The sequence below is a fragment of the Scyliorhinus torazame genome, chromosome 13 (assembly GCF_047496885.1).
Source record: "Scyliorhinus torazame isolate Kashiwa2021f chromosome 13, sScyTor2.1, whole genome shotgun sequence".
NCBI lineage: Eukaryota > Metazoa > Chordata > Chondrichthyes > Carcharhiniformes > Scyliorhinidae > Scyliorhinus > Scyliorhinus torazame.
In genome coordinates, this window is record NC_092719.1 from 87,009,690 (window position 1) to 87,027,410 (window position 17,721).

General features: G+C 49.0%; 1 protein-coding gene across 2 annotated transcripts in view; it reads left to right on the top strand.

The window, feature by feature from the left end:
- LOC140388177 (cilia- and flagella-associated protein 54-like) overlaps positions 1-17,721 on the top strand; it is a 948,449-nt gene that overhangs the window by 715,914 nt on the left and 214,814 nt on the right. For both annotated transcript variants that reach the window (XM_072471937.1, XM_072471938.1), the window contains 2 exons: positions 2,976-3,158; positions 15,856-15,982. In XM_072471937.1, the coding sequence (XP_072328038.1) occupies positions 2,976-3,158; positions 15,856-15,982 (310 nt within the window). The remainder of the gene's footprint in view (positions 1-2,975; positions 3,159-15,855; positions 15,983-17,721) is intronic.

Sequence of the window (17,721 nt, forward strand, 5' to 3'; positions counted from 1 at the left end):
CAATCTATCCCATTTCCAGTTCTCTCTAGCTTTGACAAAGAGTCATCCAGACTCAAAACGTTAGCTCCCTTTTGTCTCCACTGATGCTGTCAGTCCTGCTGAAATGGTCCAGTATTTTCTGTTTTTGTTCTAGTTTTTCAATGGTTGCCATAGAAGTGGTCGCTGACATCCTATGGAGTTTTAATCACTTAGATTGGGCATCTATCAGGGGCAGGAACATCGGGCCTTGAAGCGGACTGGCAAAATTGGCGTGGAAATGCGCCCATGGTCTCCCCGGCCATTCCCATGGGTGAAGAGGAGCAGCTGGTGGGAGCATTTGATGCTCCTGACATTTAACACACTGCTGGGCTACCCTCCCTATGTTGGCCACCAGGGCTCTCCGTCAAATGTTGCTATGTGCTAACATTTGCATTTTGGACACCACTAGGTGCCTGTTGTGTAGATTTCTCAGGAATGTGTCTTGGCCCTTGCTTGGGACGATGACATGCATGCCCCACAACAGGATGCTGTACTCAATGCTAAATTCAAACATCTTTGTCGAAAATGCCTGGAACCCACCAGGCAACTGACTATGCTGACGTCCATCTCGAACAATGTGTTGTACATTCGAGAGAACCGTGTCAGCCTGCGACCGCTCACTGTTATGGCTAACGAGTCTGTAAAGTTGAGTGTGGCCACTACCTCATCTGTTCTTGGAGTAGAAGGAGGGCATGTCAGCAAAGGCAGTCGGCTTAATGCATCCACGTTTGCTATCTGGGTGCTGGGACGATGCTCAAATGAATACTGGTAGGCAACTAGCAGGAGGACCCAATGCTGGATCTTGGCGAAGGCAATGGGTGGAATTGCCTTGTCTTCCTTGAAAAGACCAAGCAGTGGATTGTGATCCGTGATGATTATGAAACGTCGACCATACACAGATTGGTGAAACTTTTTCACAGCGAAGCCAACAAAGCAGGGGGAAGGTGGCGCAGTCCCAGAGGGACGTGGCACATTCCCTGTGCTCCATGGCCGCTAGACCCTGGTCGAGATCAGAGTGGGCCTCTAGGAGTGGTAGCGCCAGATTGGGGGGGGGGGGGAGCTCAGGGGATAGCTCCGCTTGCACCCCGATCCCATGGAGTAGCCCGGGGGCCACCACATGGGAGGAGGAGGTGATGGGGTCTGTGCCAGTGACTCCCGCAGGAGAGGTGCTGGAACACCACAGCACCTGGCGCGTTCGATTGGCAGCGGGCAGAACAGGGCGGGACCACACCACCTGGGACAGCTGAGCAGCAGGCCGGTCTCCCCAGAAGGCAGCCGCCAACGAGGACTCAGGCCTCTACCCCTGATGTACCATGTGGAATCCGCCAAGTCATAGCATTAGGATCTGGAAGGCCATAAAGCTAGACAACAGGTAAGTTGACACGGGTGCAGGCAACAGTTTAGTGATGGGGGCTAGGGCAAAAAATATGGACACACGTTGTCACATTGGGCGGCACGGTAGCACAGTGGTTAGCACTGGTCGAGATCAGAGTGGGCCTCCAAGACTGGCAGTGCCAGATGGCGGGGAGCCTCTCTGTGTCCTACCTCCTCTCTCCCTCATCAGCCACAATGCCGGTTTCACGATTTTTAAAAGCACAAGTAAACAGCGTCATCGGGACCTTGATTCATTGGAGGCGGAGAATACTTGATCCATTGGAGGCATGCTAATGATATACAAATGGTGTCTACTGTATGTGCGTTCTGGACCATATTGACGCCGTTGTTGAATTGACGGAGAATTCCGATTTGGCGTCAAATCGGCGCCTGCTGCGATTTCGGCGTCGGAACCGATTCTCCGCCCAATCGCGTTTCCCGATTTCGGCATCAGCCAACGGAGAATCCTGCCCAAGTACTTTTGAAATTTAAAAAAAGTCCAGCTGTTGGGCAGAGGCTGGGAAGTGGAACTAATTGGATAGCTTTTTAATAAGCTGTCCTTGGCATGAAGGGTTAAATATACACCTCTATGTTGCATGATTCTATAATTAACAAGAAATTGTTTGCTCTTTGAAAATCTGATATTAATAATAATCTTTATCAGTATCACAAATAGGCTTACATTAACACAGCAATGAAGTTTCTGTGAAAATCCCCCAGCCGCTACACTCTGGCTCCTGTTCGGGTACAGAGGGAGCATTCAGAATGTCCAATTCAACTAACAGCATGTTTTTCGGGACTTGTGGGAGGAAACCGGAGCACCCGAAGGAAAACCCACGTAGACACAGGGAGAATGTGCAGACCCCACACAGTTACCCAAGCTGGGAAACGGACCAGGGACACTGGCTCTGTGAAGTCACAGTGCTAGCCACTTGTGCTACTGTGCTGTCCTTGGCTATGATCAGTGCACAGGATTATAGGGATAGGGCAGGAGAGCGAGCCTAGGTAGGGTGCTCTTTCGGAGTGTCGGTGCAGATTTGATGGGCCGAATTGCCTCCTATTGCACTATGGGTTCTTCTATGAAGCTCATGCTCTGTGCAATTCCAATATTCAATGCTCTTGTTATCGCATTTAATATTGTTCTTTGTATGCGCATATGAATTGTCCCAATTAAAATGGCGACGATCTAGAACGTGTATTCGTATATATAGTCATGACGTGTAAACAGGAAGTGAGGTGTTGGTAATGAGGGAGTTCTCACCAGTGTGGCTGCAGGCATGCTGTGTCAGAGATCTGAAGATCTCATAGTAAACGGTTTACTTGTTGCCCTTTGTCACCATTCCGATACAACCCATCAACTTTACAGATTGTAAATTCGAAACAAGTTCCATGCGCAGTTATTTCCATTATGTATCTCGTCCTTCATGGTCTGCTGTGAAATATCGCCCAATGTGGAAAGCGCATTCACTTTTACTCAAGCACACTGAGATTTCAAGTTTCTTGTTCTGTCCAATTTTACATTTTAGTATTGTTTTATGCTTTTTGAAAATAATTATATTTTCTATGCTTTACTCCATAAACAGGATATGAAAGAGCTACTAAATACAAGACAGTTTATTTCACCCAGTGCCCAAATGATTCTTGCCCAAGCTATTCTTCAATTGACCGATTTAAGAAAAACAGAAACGTTGTGCATCTCAAAAGATGCTGTCATGCAGGAGAAGATCAGTCTGTGTCTTTCAGCCCAGAAACTGATTCTTGATCAGGTACTAACCTTTGAATGTTTTTTGTCCATGTCCTTACTTAAACAGAAGTGACTTATGGCAAGGGTAACCCGTTGCACAATAAATTGCGTTGTCATGGTCCAGTCGAACATTGCTCCTGCCCTTTTTCTCCACATTATTCAATTGAAACCTCAGCAATGCTGAGAGGAAAACGAAGCCAGGTCAAGGACGAATCATACTATAAACAGTTTTCTAGCAGCACATTTCAGCACGGAATTAATAGGGGCTTGTGTCTCACACAAGAAATTTATATCTCACAGTTTCTATGATGCAATTTTGAGTTTGCGTTAACCGTGCTGGATGGGGGCAGTGTGGTAAACCACTGTTGCACCACTATTAGGTGATGTAATGTAGGACCTGTACTACAGGTTCGCCGGTAGTCCCTGCCTGCTGGTCCAACGGGCGCGTTCGTACGGGGATTGGGTCGGACCTCATACGCCAAAGACTGTTACTGTTTGGCTCAGAAGATACAGATCCTGTACTCAAGGTTGAGCTCCAACGTGTTTCCGTTGATCCAGGACGCCCCGAACTACGCCGACGCCATGGCGCTTCTCAAAGAAAACTACGCACAGAAAATGAGCACGCTCTTTGCCAGGCACGTACTCGCCACTCGCTCTCAACTCCCTGGTGAGTCCATAGAAGACTTCTGGCGGGCCCTAATCCCACTTGTCTGGGACTGTGACTGTCAGGCCGTTACTGCCACCGAACATTCCAACAGGCGCGTTCGTACGGGGATTGGGTCGGACCTCATACGCCAAAGACTGTTAGAAGGGGCCACGCTCGACCTAGCTGAAACAAAGAAACTAGCACTCTCCATGACGGTTGCCTCACGTAACATTCAGGCCTACCCCACCAGCCACACGGCCCACCCCTTCTACCCCTCGTGGATCCCATTCCGTCGCGATCTGGGGCTTCTGCACGGTCACACTCACGGTCCAGGGCGTAGTATTCAGTGGCTTCCGCCTCTAAGTCCTCCCTAACCTCTGCGCTGCCTTACTACTCAGCCTGGACTTCCAGTGTAACCTCCAGAGCCTAACCCTCAAATTCGGCGGGCCCCTACCACCCCTCACTGTGTGCGGCCTCGCGATCCTAAAGGTCGATCCATCTTCCCCCTTCGCCAATCTAACCCTGGATTGCAAACCCGTCGCCACTAGGAGCAGACGGTACAGCACCCAGGACAGGACCTTCATCAGGTCCGAGATCCAGCGGCTGCTTCGGAAGGGCACTATCGAGGCCAGCAACAGCCCCTGGAGAGCCCAAGTGGTAGTCGTTAAAACTGGGGATAAACACAGAATGGTCGTGGACTACAGCCAGACCATCAATCAGTATACACAGCTCGACGTGTACCCCCTCCCACGCACACCTGATATGGTCAATCAGATTGCACAGTACCGGGTCTTCTCAAGGTAGACCTTAAATCCGCCTATCACCAGCTCCCCATTCGTAAATCAGACCGTCTATACACCGCTTTCGAGGCGGACGGTCGTCTCTATCACTTCCTCAGGGTTCCCTTCGGCGTCACTAACGGGGTCTCAGTCTTCCAAAGGGAGATGGACCGAATGGTCGACTGGTACGGTTTGCGGGCCACCTTCCCGTACCTAGACAACGTCACCATCTGCGGCCATGACCAGCAGGACCACGATGCCAACCTTGCCAAATTTCTGCCACACCGCCACTCTCCTCAACCTCACCTACAACAAGGAGAAGTGCGTGTTTAGCACGACCCGCTTAGCCATACTCGGCTATGTGGTCCAGAACGGAGTTCTGGGGCCCGATCCCAGCCGCATGCGCCCCCTCATGGAGCTTCCCCTCCCCCACTGTCCCAAGGCCCTCAAACGCTGCCTGGGGCTCTTGTACTACGCCCAGTGGGTCCCAAACTATGCGGACAAGGCCCACCCACGCATTCAGTCCACCCATTTTCCCCTGACGGCCGAGGCACAGCAGGCCTTCGCCCGTATCAGAGCCGATATCGCCAAGGCCGGGATGCACGCAGTATACGAGACACTGCCCTTTCAAGTAGAGAGCGACGCATCGGACGTTGCCCTAGCCGCCGCCCTCAATCAGGCAGGCAGACCCGTGGAATTCTTTTCCCACACCCTTCATGCCTCAGAAATTCGGCACTCATCCATCGAAAAAGAGGCCCAAGCTATCGTTGAAGCTGTGCGGCATTGGAGGCATTACCTGGCCGGCAGGGGATACACTCTCCTCACTGACCAACGGTCGGTAGCCTTCATGTTCAATAACACGCAGCGGGGCAAGATCAAAAACGATAAAATCTTGCGGTGGAGGATCGAGCAATCCACCTATAATTACGAGATTTTGTATCGCCCCGGCAAACTCAACGAGCCCCAGACGCCCTATTCCGAGGTACATGTGCCAGCGCACAAGTAGACCGACTCCGGACCCTGCACGACAGCCTTTGTCATCTGGGAGTCACACAGTTGTACCATTTCATAAAAACCCGCAACCTGCCCTACTCCGTCGAGGAAGTACGGACAATCGCCAGGGACTGCCAGGAGTGCAAACCACACTTCTACCGGCTGGACCGTGCGCACCTGGTGAAAGCCTCCCGCCCCTTTGAACGCCTCAGTGTGGATTTCAAAGTGCCCCTGTTAAATGTTGGATTCTTTACCCGTCAGTCTGGCCTCAATAAAACTCGAGATGGATTTGTAGGCATAGTATTATTTATTTTTAACCAACTTGCAAGTCTGACTCGCTTCACAAAAACCCAGAACACAAGCTGCCTCCTGGGTCTTCCGAATCGAGTGCTATTGGAGACAAAGGAATCTCTACAACTACATTCAAATGGCATCAAGTTTCATAACACGATTCCCATAGGTCATCCTATACCCCTCCTGGCCATACATCCTAATTGGCTCACTTCCCATTCCTTAACCCTGGGCCTCTTGTTACCCAGCAACCTTTTCTCCTCCTCCACCAGACACCCCTCCCCCCTTCCTTGCCATGCTTTCTGAAATCCTTTGTCTGTGAATTCACTAGACTTAGACTGGCCTACATCTGCATTACTGTAACTAATATATTCAAACTAACTATTTTATATCACATTCGTCATTCCCTCCTTTTATCATTTCATGATAACCTATCTATTCAATCCGTAGCTACGGCCCCTCATCTAAAAAGATTTGTCGCTGCATTTCCAATTCCTGTTGTAGCCCCCCTTCATCCACTGCACCCTCGTGGATCCTAACAGCCAAGATTCTAGGGGCGTCTATCTGTTCCAGTGCACCCCGCATTCTACCCATCACGCATTTAAGGATGGCCAGGCCCACAAAGATGCAGCCGAGTGCCACTGCTAAATACATGGCCATATTTATCAACCAGTCCTTCCAACCTCCAAATCCCCAGTTACCCCAAGAGCCAGGGTCCTGCATTCCATCCAGGTGATCCCGTATGCGATCCATAAATTTAGTGATGTTAGCAGTTAGGTCTTGAACTCCCATGATACACTTGCCCTGCACTATGGCGCATACCCCGCCCTCACTGGCCAGACGATAGTCAAGAGCATACGGGTTCTGCATTGCAAACTACCGCAGCTGAGACAATTCCTTGGTTATTGCCCCGAGGGCTCCCAAGGTTTCGTTTCCCAGGATGGTAAGGCCACAAATAAAATAATTCCTATCGCTGACAGCCAAGGAACCCCCACCTCCCAGTATCAAGACGCTCAGAATCCCCCACCCGGCTGAGTGGCCCCGGTTGGGTGCGAGAACCTGAGGTTTTTTCCAGTTCTCGCAGAATTCAGCTGAGACTGCCCGGCGTGCTAACTGATTATGCAGCTTCCACGCCGAGGGGCAGGGGTCTGTGGTAGGAACTAGAGTCCCGATAGCAATTTGGCAGGGAAATGGGGGTGACAAAACATTGGTCGCTGTGCCATTTAAAAAAAAAAGTAGTATCCTTGCTCCGTGTACAGGCTAGCATCACAATCAGCATATCGGTTGCATAGGGATCCCCCAGTAGCCCAGTTTATCCAGCTTTGGAATGCCCATTCGGGCCTCCCAGCAATGCGGAAAACCCTAGTTCCAACAGTAATATGAGAGACATTCGCCCAGCCACAAAGGAGCTGGATGCCGGCGTTCAGTGGAACGCAGGTGGTGTTGTAACAAACGCATTGGCCAGGCGCCTGAGTGATATGACACCTCCTGTCCGTACAGGTGGGGAACAGACATGTTATATTCGTTTCCACATCTACTAGCAAACAGCCATACCCGTCACTGCTAAAACAATTCTCGTACGACCGGGAGTCTCTATTAGGAGTGAAGTGGCTAGGTATGTATGCCCTCCACCGTTGCAGCCTATCATACTGTGAGTGGGAATTATCCCGAGGAAGGGGAAGGCAAATAGCCGGTGGTGCTGAACCCGGATCGTAAGGAAGAGTGACTTGCTCGGGCGGTGGCTCGGAACGCTGACAATGATCCACCGTTTGGGGAGTGCCCCAAAGCGGTGAAACAGAAAATAACCTAGACACCGCTGCGGGGTTCGGGTAGCAGACAGCCCGTCCCTGGCCATACAAGCGGTAGTAAATCTGGTAGAAGAGCTTCATACTACCCGGGTTTTCCTCAGTCTGGGCCCTAAATTAATTAAGTGTATCTCCTGATAACCTATGGTTCTAGTTGTACTCCCCTTCTTACATGCCCCGTCCTCTCTCTCGTCCCCCTCTCTCTCTCACAACCTCTTCCTACCCTCTGCTGAACACATCCACAATGTCCACAACATATTTATAACATTGACACCTTTCTAACTCAATGTAATCCATTTGGAGCGTCTCAAAGGGAGCATTGGGCAACGGGGTTTGCCCCATACCACAAGGGATACCTTTGCCGGCGTTATATTGCTGACAAATCAAACACTGATTACTGGGCCAACCCCTGCATTTTAGGGTGCCACCAAGTGTCCAGCAACAAATCACTAGTCCCCCGAGCCCCACAATGAGTTGCAAAGTGTACACATTCGATGACCCATAAAGCCAGTACATCAGACATACAAGTCTGATGTGCTGGCGTGGTCCATAAAGAGGAAACAGAATCATATGTACAACCTAACCGTTTCCACATTTGTTTATCACTCTCAGGAGCTTCCTCCTGTAACCTTATGACGTCTTGGATGGTTGGCATTGGCTTGTCAGAAGCAGACCTATTTATAGCAGATTGTTTAGTCTGACTTAACATTTTAGGCACCATCACTTGCTGAATTTGCGCGGCTGTCCGCGCTGCACAATCTGCTTGTTCATTACCAACATCAACCGGGGTCTTACCGTTTGTATGGGCAGCACATTTAATGACAGAAATCTGCGCGGGCATAAGGAGGGCCTGCAGTAGGTCATTAACTAAACCCCGGTGGGATATTTCCGTGCCGGCCGAGGTAAGGAATCCCCTATTCTTCCAGAACTGTCCGAAGTCATGAACTACCCCGAAGGCGTATCGGGAGTCAGTTTAAATATTTACCCGACGATCTACCCCAAGTATAAATGCACGGGTAAGGGCAAAAAGTTTGGCTTGTTGGGCTGAATAAGGGGTCTGAAAAGCGGCCGCTTCTAGGATCAGACCATCCTGATCTACGATTGCGTAACCGGACAGTCTCCGGCCAGTGGGGCTTATTAATGCACTGCCATCAACATACATAATCATGTCAGGTTGTTCTAACGGAATATCACTCAGATCGTCCCTTATTGTGGTAGTTTCCTGAATCAAGGTGAGGTACCCTCAATAACGAAGCTTAGAGATTAAACTGTAAAGAAGGCTTTATTAGACTAAGAACTATGTTAGAGCTGAGACAAGTGCTGACTGCCACACAGCCCATGAGGCAGCCCTTTATATATGGCTCACAGATGGGCGGAGCCAGAGGCGGAGTCCCCAGGGTTCCAAGCCCGGTCTTAAAGGGGGCATCAACTTACATGATGATCAGGCAGTAACCGTTCATAACACAAGGCTAAACAGTCGTGGCCAGGTGCGTCTTCATGGACAGGGGGACCACTAAGAAAACAGGCTGGATTGATAGTGGTACAGTATTTAAATGTCAGACGTGGATTGTTCAAAAGGTATATTTCATACCTTTTCTGACGAGCTGCGGTAAGATGCTGAGTCTGCAGTTGCCCCAGTAGTGCGATGACCGATTGGGAGCTATACACTGTAATATCCTGCAAACTATTGTATATCGCTGCCAAGATCTGGGTGCAAACAGGGTGGCCCAATGCCACTGGATCAAGTTTGGAAGAGTAATGTGCTACGGGCCGGTGCTTGTCCCCATGTTGCTGGGTGAGTACCGCTGTTGAACATCCTTCCAGAATAGTACAGTATATCTGGAACGGTCGGTCGTACAAGGGCCTACCGAGAGCCGGTGCTTGTAACAAGGCCTGCTTCAGGCAACGGAAGGCTTCGAGTGCCTCGGTGGTGGGAGTAAAATTCCCCCCTTCACTAGTGTAAGGCATCAGCAGCGTTGTATAGACAGCGATGTTTGGTATCCACTGCCTACAATAATTCGAAGTCTTACAACACCAGGTTAAAGTCCAACAGGTTTGTTTCGATGTCACTAGCTTTCGGAGCGCTGCTCCTTCCTCAGGTGAATGAAGAGGTATGTTCCAGAAACAAATATATAGACAAATTCAAAGCTGCCAAACCAATAATTCACCATACACAGCCAATGATGGACCTCCTTGGCTGTGGTAGGGGCGGGGAATTGGCATATTGGTTCAATCCTACTGGGTTCGAGACTTCGTTCTGTGGCTGTAAGTAAAACGCCTAAGAACTTGACCTTTGTCTGAGCCACCAGGACCTTTGATTGTGAAACAACATAACCCAACGAGGATAGGTGGTTTAATAACTGGATCACATCATCCCTGTTACTGGGCTCGTCAGGACTCGCTACCAATATGTCATCTACATACTGCACTACAGTGGAACCATGCTCCAATGTCAAGGCCTGGAGTTGGGTCTGCAGACATCTGGAGGATGGCGTAGGTGAGTTGACGAACCCCTGAGGCAGTCGGGTCCAAGTATACTGCTGTCCATTGTAAGTGAAGGCAAACAAATATTGGCTTTCAGATGCGAGTGGAAGGGCAAAGAAAGTGTGCTGAAGGTCAATTATGGCGAAGACCCGGGCTCGAGCTGGAATTTGAGCCAGTATGTGGGCAGGATTAGGGACGAGAGCATGTAACGGCTGTGCGATGGCATTAATTGAACGTAAATCCTGTACTAATCGGTACTGGTCTGGTTTGGCTAGTTTAGGCACAGCAAGTATGGGGGTGTTACAATCTGATTGGCAAGGGACCAAAATACCCTGTTGCAACAGCTCTCGGATTAATTTGTCCATAGACGGGGCAGCTTGGGGTTTCAGGGGGTATTGTCGAATGGAAGGCAGCTTTACATGGTCCTTAATCGTTACCTTAATGGGTGTAACATTTGTCTTTCCCACTTGTGATGGATATTCCGCCCAGACCTGTGGATTGACATATTCCAAAACGTTGCGTCCCCGGTGATGCTGAAGTCGAGTGTTAATCGTTTCAGGGACCTCAAAATATATTATGGAAGTGCCGTCTGTCGTGACGTGAAGTGCGTACTCTGTTGGATCTGAATGATCCACTGCCCTCCTTACCATAAGCCCCAGATCCTTGGCATGGTACTGGTCGTGGACCTGACGTGTAATATGAGGGCCTACAGAAGCTGATTGTGGCCATAAATATGGTGGTATTGTAACAAAATCGGCTGTACCTTCTTTTCCCGTGACTGTGGCTGTAACCTTGACTGGCCATTCGGTCCAAATTAGCGGCCGGTATTTGTCCTCCAACTCCCTGTTTTGTCCGGTTCTGTCATAGGCCAGGGTAACGTGATGCAGTGAATGTTCAATGTCTAACGTCCACCACTGGGGAGTGATAGAAATATAGCACTTTGTCTCATCCTCCATGATTGAACCGTTACCCCTTCGTCTCCGCACTCTAGCTGTAGCTGGAAGATACACAGTAAATCTCGGGCCAACAAGTCCAATCCAGTAGTCACCACAAACTGATGATCCGCAGACTTATTCTCGTAAGTGACTTGTCACAGGTTCAGAAATAGAATACTCACACACCTGTCCTTGGAACCCCGACAAATGCTGGGTGTGGTTGGATAGTGGTAGTCGAAGTTCTGATTGCACTGAAGACATGGCTGCTCCAGTGTTGATTACAAATGGGCAGTGTTGATCTCCTATCTGCAGAGAAATAATAGGTTCCCTGTCCGATTGGAGAGTCCTTATGACTAAATTAGCTAGTCAATCTTGTTGGGAAAGGGTTTGCCTGGGAGAAGTCAGTGTTTCTCATCCGTCCTCCCCTTGGTGGGTACCCCCTCCTTTGGGTTGGGTTGTTTCCTTCTGCGGCCCGTCTTTTAGAGGGGCATTCCTGTTGCCAGTGATCTGCACGGCCGGAATTAAAACATGCATTGTTCCCTCTATATCTGCCCCGTCCTCTTTTCCCAATAGACCAATGGCCCCTCAGAAGGGGCGGCAGTTGTGAAGCTGTTGGTGCATACGGTGGGCCATAAAGAGGAGCTGAAGGGTCCATTTGGGTGGGTTTGATATTCTACCCCATGTTGATCCACCCACCCAAGGTCACAATATTGGGGTTCCAGCTGGTAAGCCACCGTTTCTGCTGCTGGTTGGGGTCTCAGATCATCCTTTTTCATTACATACTCAGTCTTAATCTTTGTAACTGAGCCTCCTTCCTGGCCTACACCCTCCTTCCAATAAAATCTGACTGCCCTGGCCATCTGAGAAGGGTCGTTCTCTGTCCAATTCATGTTATTACATTTCACGGCAGTAGCCCCAGAAGGTGGTAGGCAATGCATTAACATAGCACAATATTGAGGGGAATTCTGACCATTTTGTTACGTGGCAAGTCGTCTGACTGCCACGGTAGATTTCATTAAAACGTTCCAGAAATTCCTCTGGCTCTTCAGTCTTTTTAGGTTTGAGGTCTAAGATAGCAGAAATGTTTATGGGCTTTTGAAATGTGACATTCAACGCATTCAGGATTTGTGCCACGTCTATCATCGTCCAAAGCATGGGCTTGCTGAAGTGCGGCGTGGCTAGCATAATTCAAGTGATTGAGATGATTGCGGTACTCTGCTGGGGTTAAAACCTGCTGGACTAGGGCCCAGAGGTCCCTCGAATCAGCTTGATAAACTGAGATGGTAGTTCTCAGATAATCCATGAAAGCAGCAGGAGATTTCTTCCTGTCTGGAATTGCAGCCAGAAGAGCCATCATCTCACTGGGTCTACATGGGAAATAAACGTCTATCTTGGGCTGCGTCAGTTTCTGCTCAGCAGGGGTATCGCCTCAAGCAGGACGACCAGCTATAACCCCCGGGGAAACGGGTAGGTAGAGAGGGGGAACGGAAAGGTATGGAGGCCGTCCAACTGGCCCTACGGTCCTGGAATCTCCCAGCCTGTCGCTGGCAAGAGGTCCTCCCTGATGCACTCCACTCCATTCGGTAACTGCTGTGCACCGCTACTAACAACACACTCCACAAACGTCTTTTGGCCTCCCCCAGGTGCTCACATCCGAGGTGTCGCTCCCGACTTGGCTCGCAGCTCCAGGACCAGTCCTGCTCCGAAAGCATGTCCGCCTCCACAAGGCGGACCCGGTGGTGGAAAGGGTGCAATTGCTCCATGCCAACCCCCAGTATGCCTACGTGGCGTACCCCGACGGCCGCCAAGATACTGTCTCCCTCAGGGACCACACACACACAAACACCTCTCCGGCCCGGCGCCCACCCTCCCCTCCCCCGGCACTCCCAGCATTAACCCCACCAAGACCATCCGTCCTTCCCCTGCCCACGCCCGAGGATGAAGAGGATTTCGGCACGCTCCCGGAGTCACCAAACATCAGGCCAGTATCGACATCACCGCCACCGCGATGTCGCTCCCAGTGGAACATCAAGGCACCAGACCGGTTAAATCTCTCACTGGTGCGTGTGAAACTGGATCCGGGTCCCCAGGAGGCCATATTCGGGGTGTCGGACCAGCCAGGGTTGGAAACGGGAGAGGAAGCAGATATCATAGCCTTCGCCTCGTTGATTGCCTGAAGGCGGATCCTGCTGGGATGGAGAGCAGCCTCTCCACCCAGTGCCCTGGCGTAGCGGGGGGACCTGTTGGAATACTTGACCCTTGAGAAGGTTAAGTTCGAACTGAGGGGAGCTCGGAGGGATTCTACAAGTCATGGGCACTATTTATTATGAACTTTCAAGAAGTGGATAACATCGAACATTAGTGCGGGGGGGGGGGGGGGGCGGGGGCGTGAGGGGGGGGGGGGGGCTGTGTAGATTAAGGGTGACTATGGGTAATCCCTGATTCCTTTTTGTCATTTGTTTATGTAAACATACGGGCTGATGTTTGGGGGTTGGTGGGCGGATGGGATCATTGTTATTATGGGGATTGACATATCTTGCTGATTATTGTTTATTGTTGATGGGTGTAAATGCGAGAGAAAATGTGAAAAAGGAGAATAAAAATATTTTTTAAAAATAAAAAAAATCTCTAACTGGCACCGGACTTCAAAAGACTTTTTTTTCTGATCAAATACTGTAAATATAAATGTATTGCTGTATATAGTTCTCCACCATCCCCGCCGGACTCAATTTTAATAGGGGGCGAATGTGGTAAACCACTGTTGCACCTGTATTGGGTGATGTAAGGTAGGACCTGTACTACAGGTTTGCCTGCGGGCGGAGTATAAATATGTGCGTCCTCCATTCAGCAGCCATTTCGCTAGCTGCTGTGGGAGGCCACACATCTTAGAGCAATAAAGCCACAGTTGTATCCAACTCTAGTCTTTGTTCAATTGATCGTGCCTCAGGCAGTACTAGGCGTATGCTCATGGGGGTGGGGGGCCCGGTGCCAACCCACCCATGTGGCCCGGTGGAGGTCGTTGATCTTCTGACGGTACTGGGCGCAAGTCCTTCCGAGCTGACGGCTGCTGCCACTTCCTCCCAGGCGACACTGGTTGCCCTGTGGCTGCCCCTCCGAGACCCTGTGGGGAACAGGGCACCCCATCGATTTCGACCGAGTCCAACAGTCTAGCCAGGTCGGCATCCCCGAATTGTGGAGCTGCTCTCCTGGGTAGCATGACTGCGAGCTGTGTGGGGTTGACTGTGCAGGCACGGTTTAAGTACGGCTCTCTCTTATCAGCAGGGGGCTAGCGAACGCAGTCCCGGTCAATCAGCCGGCGGGACAGGCATTTCAGCATGATGCCATGGGGCCTCGTTAAGTGGACCACTTAATGTTTTATGGCATTGATGGTCTCGCTGGGCCGAGTGTTGGGAAGCTCGCGGCAGTTCATGCTTGCTTTTCCATTTATTTGCACTCCATGGTAAGATTCTGATCTCCATCTCCATTCGATGGTCGTGATGAGCCTGTGTGGGTGGGAGGGGTTCAGGACATGTCACGGTGGTTTCAGTCAGGTCGAAGGTCAAGTTGGATGGGGGTGGTCCATTCAGGTAGGACTGTAGGGTGGAAAGATTTGATCGTAGTGGGAGGGTGCAGGTTGCGGGGTACGAGGGGGTCAGTAAGGGCGTCGGATCTAGGCGTGTGGGGCGTGGTTGAGTCCTGGGCATGTGTCGGGGTCAATCCCATGGGGAGAGGAAGAGAGGTCCTGCGTGTGGGGGGGTTTCCCATGGGGGTATTGGGAGGAATATGGTAGTGGAGGGTAATTTAGGGGATGGGGGTATTTGGGGGTGGAGGACGTTCCTGGGAGGTCGGGTGTGTGCGGGAATCCTCTTTTTCTGGGTACCTATCGACATTACAGAGTTTGCGATTTAAATTGCATGTTTGAACGGTTTCCAGTGCAGGGCAATTACCCAGGTGAAGTTTGAAAAGCTTATGTAGGAACCTCTAAAGGGAATTCCCCAGCCCATCTTTGGGGCACCCCCCAACCAAATACAACACTGGAGAGCTGGAAAGTTACAGCCCAATCTCAGTCTCTGCACAGATGTTGCCTGACCTGCTTAGTCAGAATTTTCTGTTTTTTATTTCAGAAGAAACTTTCTCAAGGTTAGAGCAGTGAATGTGCTAACAGTTTGGTAGTTGATGTGAATAGGACGGCACGGTAGCATTGTGGTTAGAACTGTTGCTTCACAGCGCCAGGGTCCCAGGTTTGATTCCCGGCTTGGGTCACTGTCTGTGCGGAGTCTGTACGTTGTCCCTGTGTCTGCGTGGGTTTCCTCCGGTTTCCTCCCACAGTCCCGAAAGACGTGCTGTTAGGTAATTTGGACATTTTGAAATCTCCCTCCGTGTACCCGAACAGGCACTGGATGTGGCGACTAGGGGTTTTTCACAGTAACTTCATTGCAGTGTTAATGTAAGCCTACTTGTGACAATAAAGATTATTATTATTATAGATGAATTTAAGGGAAACTAACCAAGCGTGTGAGGGAGAAAGGAATAGAAGGATATGTTGATGGGCTAATGATAGAAAAAGCAGAGAACAGGCTCAATGGAGCATAAACACTGGCATTGACCAGCTGGGCTGAATAGTCGGTTTCTTTGCTGTAGATTATACGTAGCCTATTTGAATTTATTCATGCATATTATATAATTTTAAAAATTTGATTACTCTTTATCTCTGGAAAAGTAGTAAAACTGAAGAACCTTTGGTGAAGGGATGAACTGAGCAAATGTGTTTGTGTTTTGTGTGTAGCTTGTTTCACTGGGGGAAAGTGTGCAGCATCAATCAAATGGAAGAATTGACTCCATGCCAGTATTCCCACTGAAAAACATCTATTTGCCACACATTATCTTGCTGGCAAAAATTAAACTAAGACTAGGTAAGATAATATATTCCAAACTTTATCTATATTATTCTGGAGGTGAACTTAGTGTGAGTAATTTTTGATACAACTTCAAATGAACAGGTTATTATTAACACTTGAATTTTGTAGTGACTCTTATGCAGCAGACCATTTCTTGTTTTACAACAAAGGTTAGATCTGGGCAAGAGAGGGACATGATCAAGAAGAGTGATTTATTTTTATGAGGCTTTTGAAGGAAAGGGCAGTATGTCTGTGTAAGTTAGTTTCTGGGAGAAAGTTCCAATGATCTTGGGGCAGTTGTTGAAAGATCCATGTTGGAACAAAAGACATGAGCAGTAATCTCGTCTTAAAAGAAACAGAAGCTGACAGCCAGAATAGCGAGCAGAGCCCTTGAGAAATAAAGCTACAAAATGACAAATGTGTGGTGTAGGATTTTGGCAGGAGAAGAGAAAGTGGTGGTGTATCAAGTGGGCACCACCAAAAGGAAGAATTTGAGGGGACCTTCTTAAAGTATTCAAGGGCTTTTAGAGTATCAACAAGTTATGACCAAAGAATGTTTATTGCAACACAGAAAATGACAAGGGAGATTTTGAGAATAATTTTTGAAAAGGAAAGGTTAGATATGAAGCAATTGGGCAGGATTTCATTAGCTTTAGATTTGATGGTAGTAGATGAAAAGTAAATTTGCTTGTGCGACATTACATCATGTATGAGTCAAAATTAGTTAACTATAGCAAAGTTGAAACCATCCTCATCAGTTGCCGCAACATTACTCTTGCTTCAGCTCCTTCAACCTCCCCAGCTGACCTTGCAAACTGAGCCATCAGTGCATAACCATAGCGTTCTACTCAACCTTGATCTGACCTTCTTATCCCACGTTCAGTGGGATGCCAAGTTTGCATTTTGTCCAAATTGATCCTAGAAATGCACAGAATTAGAAATTAGCATTATGGTCCATCTGGCAGTCCCCGGTGTTCGAAAGTGAACACAATTCATTCACTTTAGCTCTCAATTAATGTTTTCTTTATGCATCTGCCTGACTCCAGATGGCTGATCTGGTTGTGGCCTTAGCTCCACTTTCCTGTCTGTGACCCATAACCCTCGTGTTGTTTGTCGATCAAACATCTCTCCAGCCTTAAATAAATCCAATGACCCAGTCTCCACTGCTCTCTGAGGAAAATAATTCCTCACCTCCGTCTTGAAAGGAGACCTCTCATTTGTAAACTATCTCCCCCATAAGAGGAAACATCCTTCCGATGTCCACCTGTTCAACGTTTCTTTATAACATATACCCTTCATCCCAGGAAGAGTCGAATGAACCTTCTCTGCACTTCTTCTAATGTAATGTTATCCTTTTCAAATAAGGAGACTAAAACTGTACACTGTACTCCAAATGTGGTCTCAGAAAACTCCTGTACTTCTGTAGGAAATTTGCCCCACTTTTATATTCCATTCCCCTTGCAGTAGATGCCAACATTCCATTTGCCTTCCGAATCACTTGCTGTACCAGCATATTCTTCTTGTGATTTATGTACCAGGATACCCAGATCCATCTGTAACACAGAGTTCTGTAACTTCTCTCCATTTAAATAATCTGCTGTTTTTCTATTCTTCCTGCCAAAGTGGCAAGTTCACATTTTCCCACGTTGCTCCATCTGCCAAATTATTGCCCACTCATTTAACCTACAGATACCTTAGACTTGTTACCTCCTTTTGACAACTTCCACTTTCTTGGTGTCTTTGGCAAATTTAGC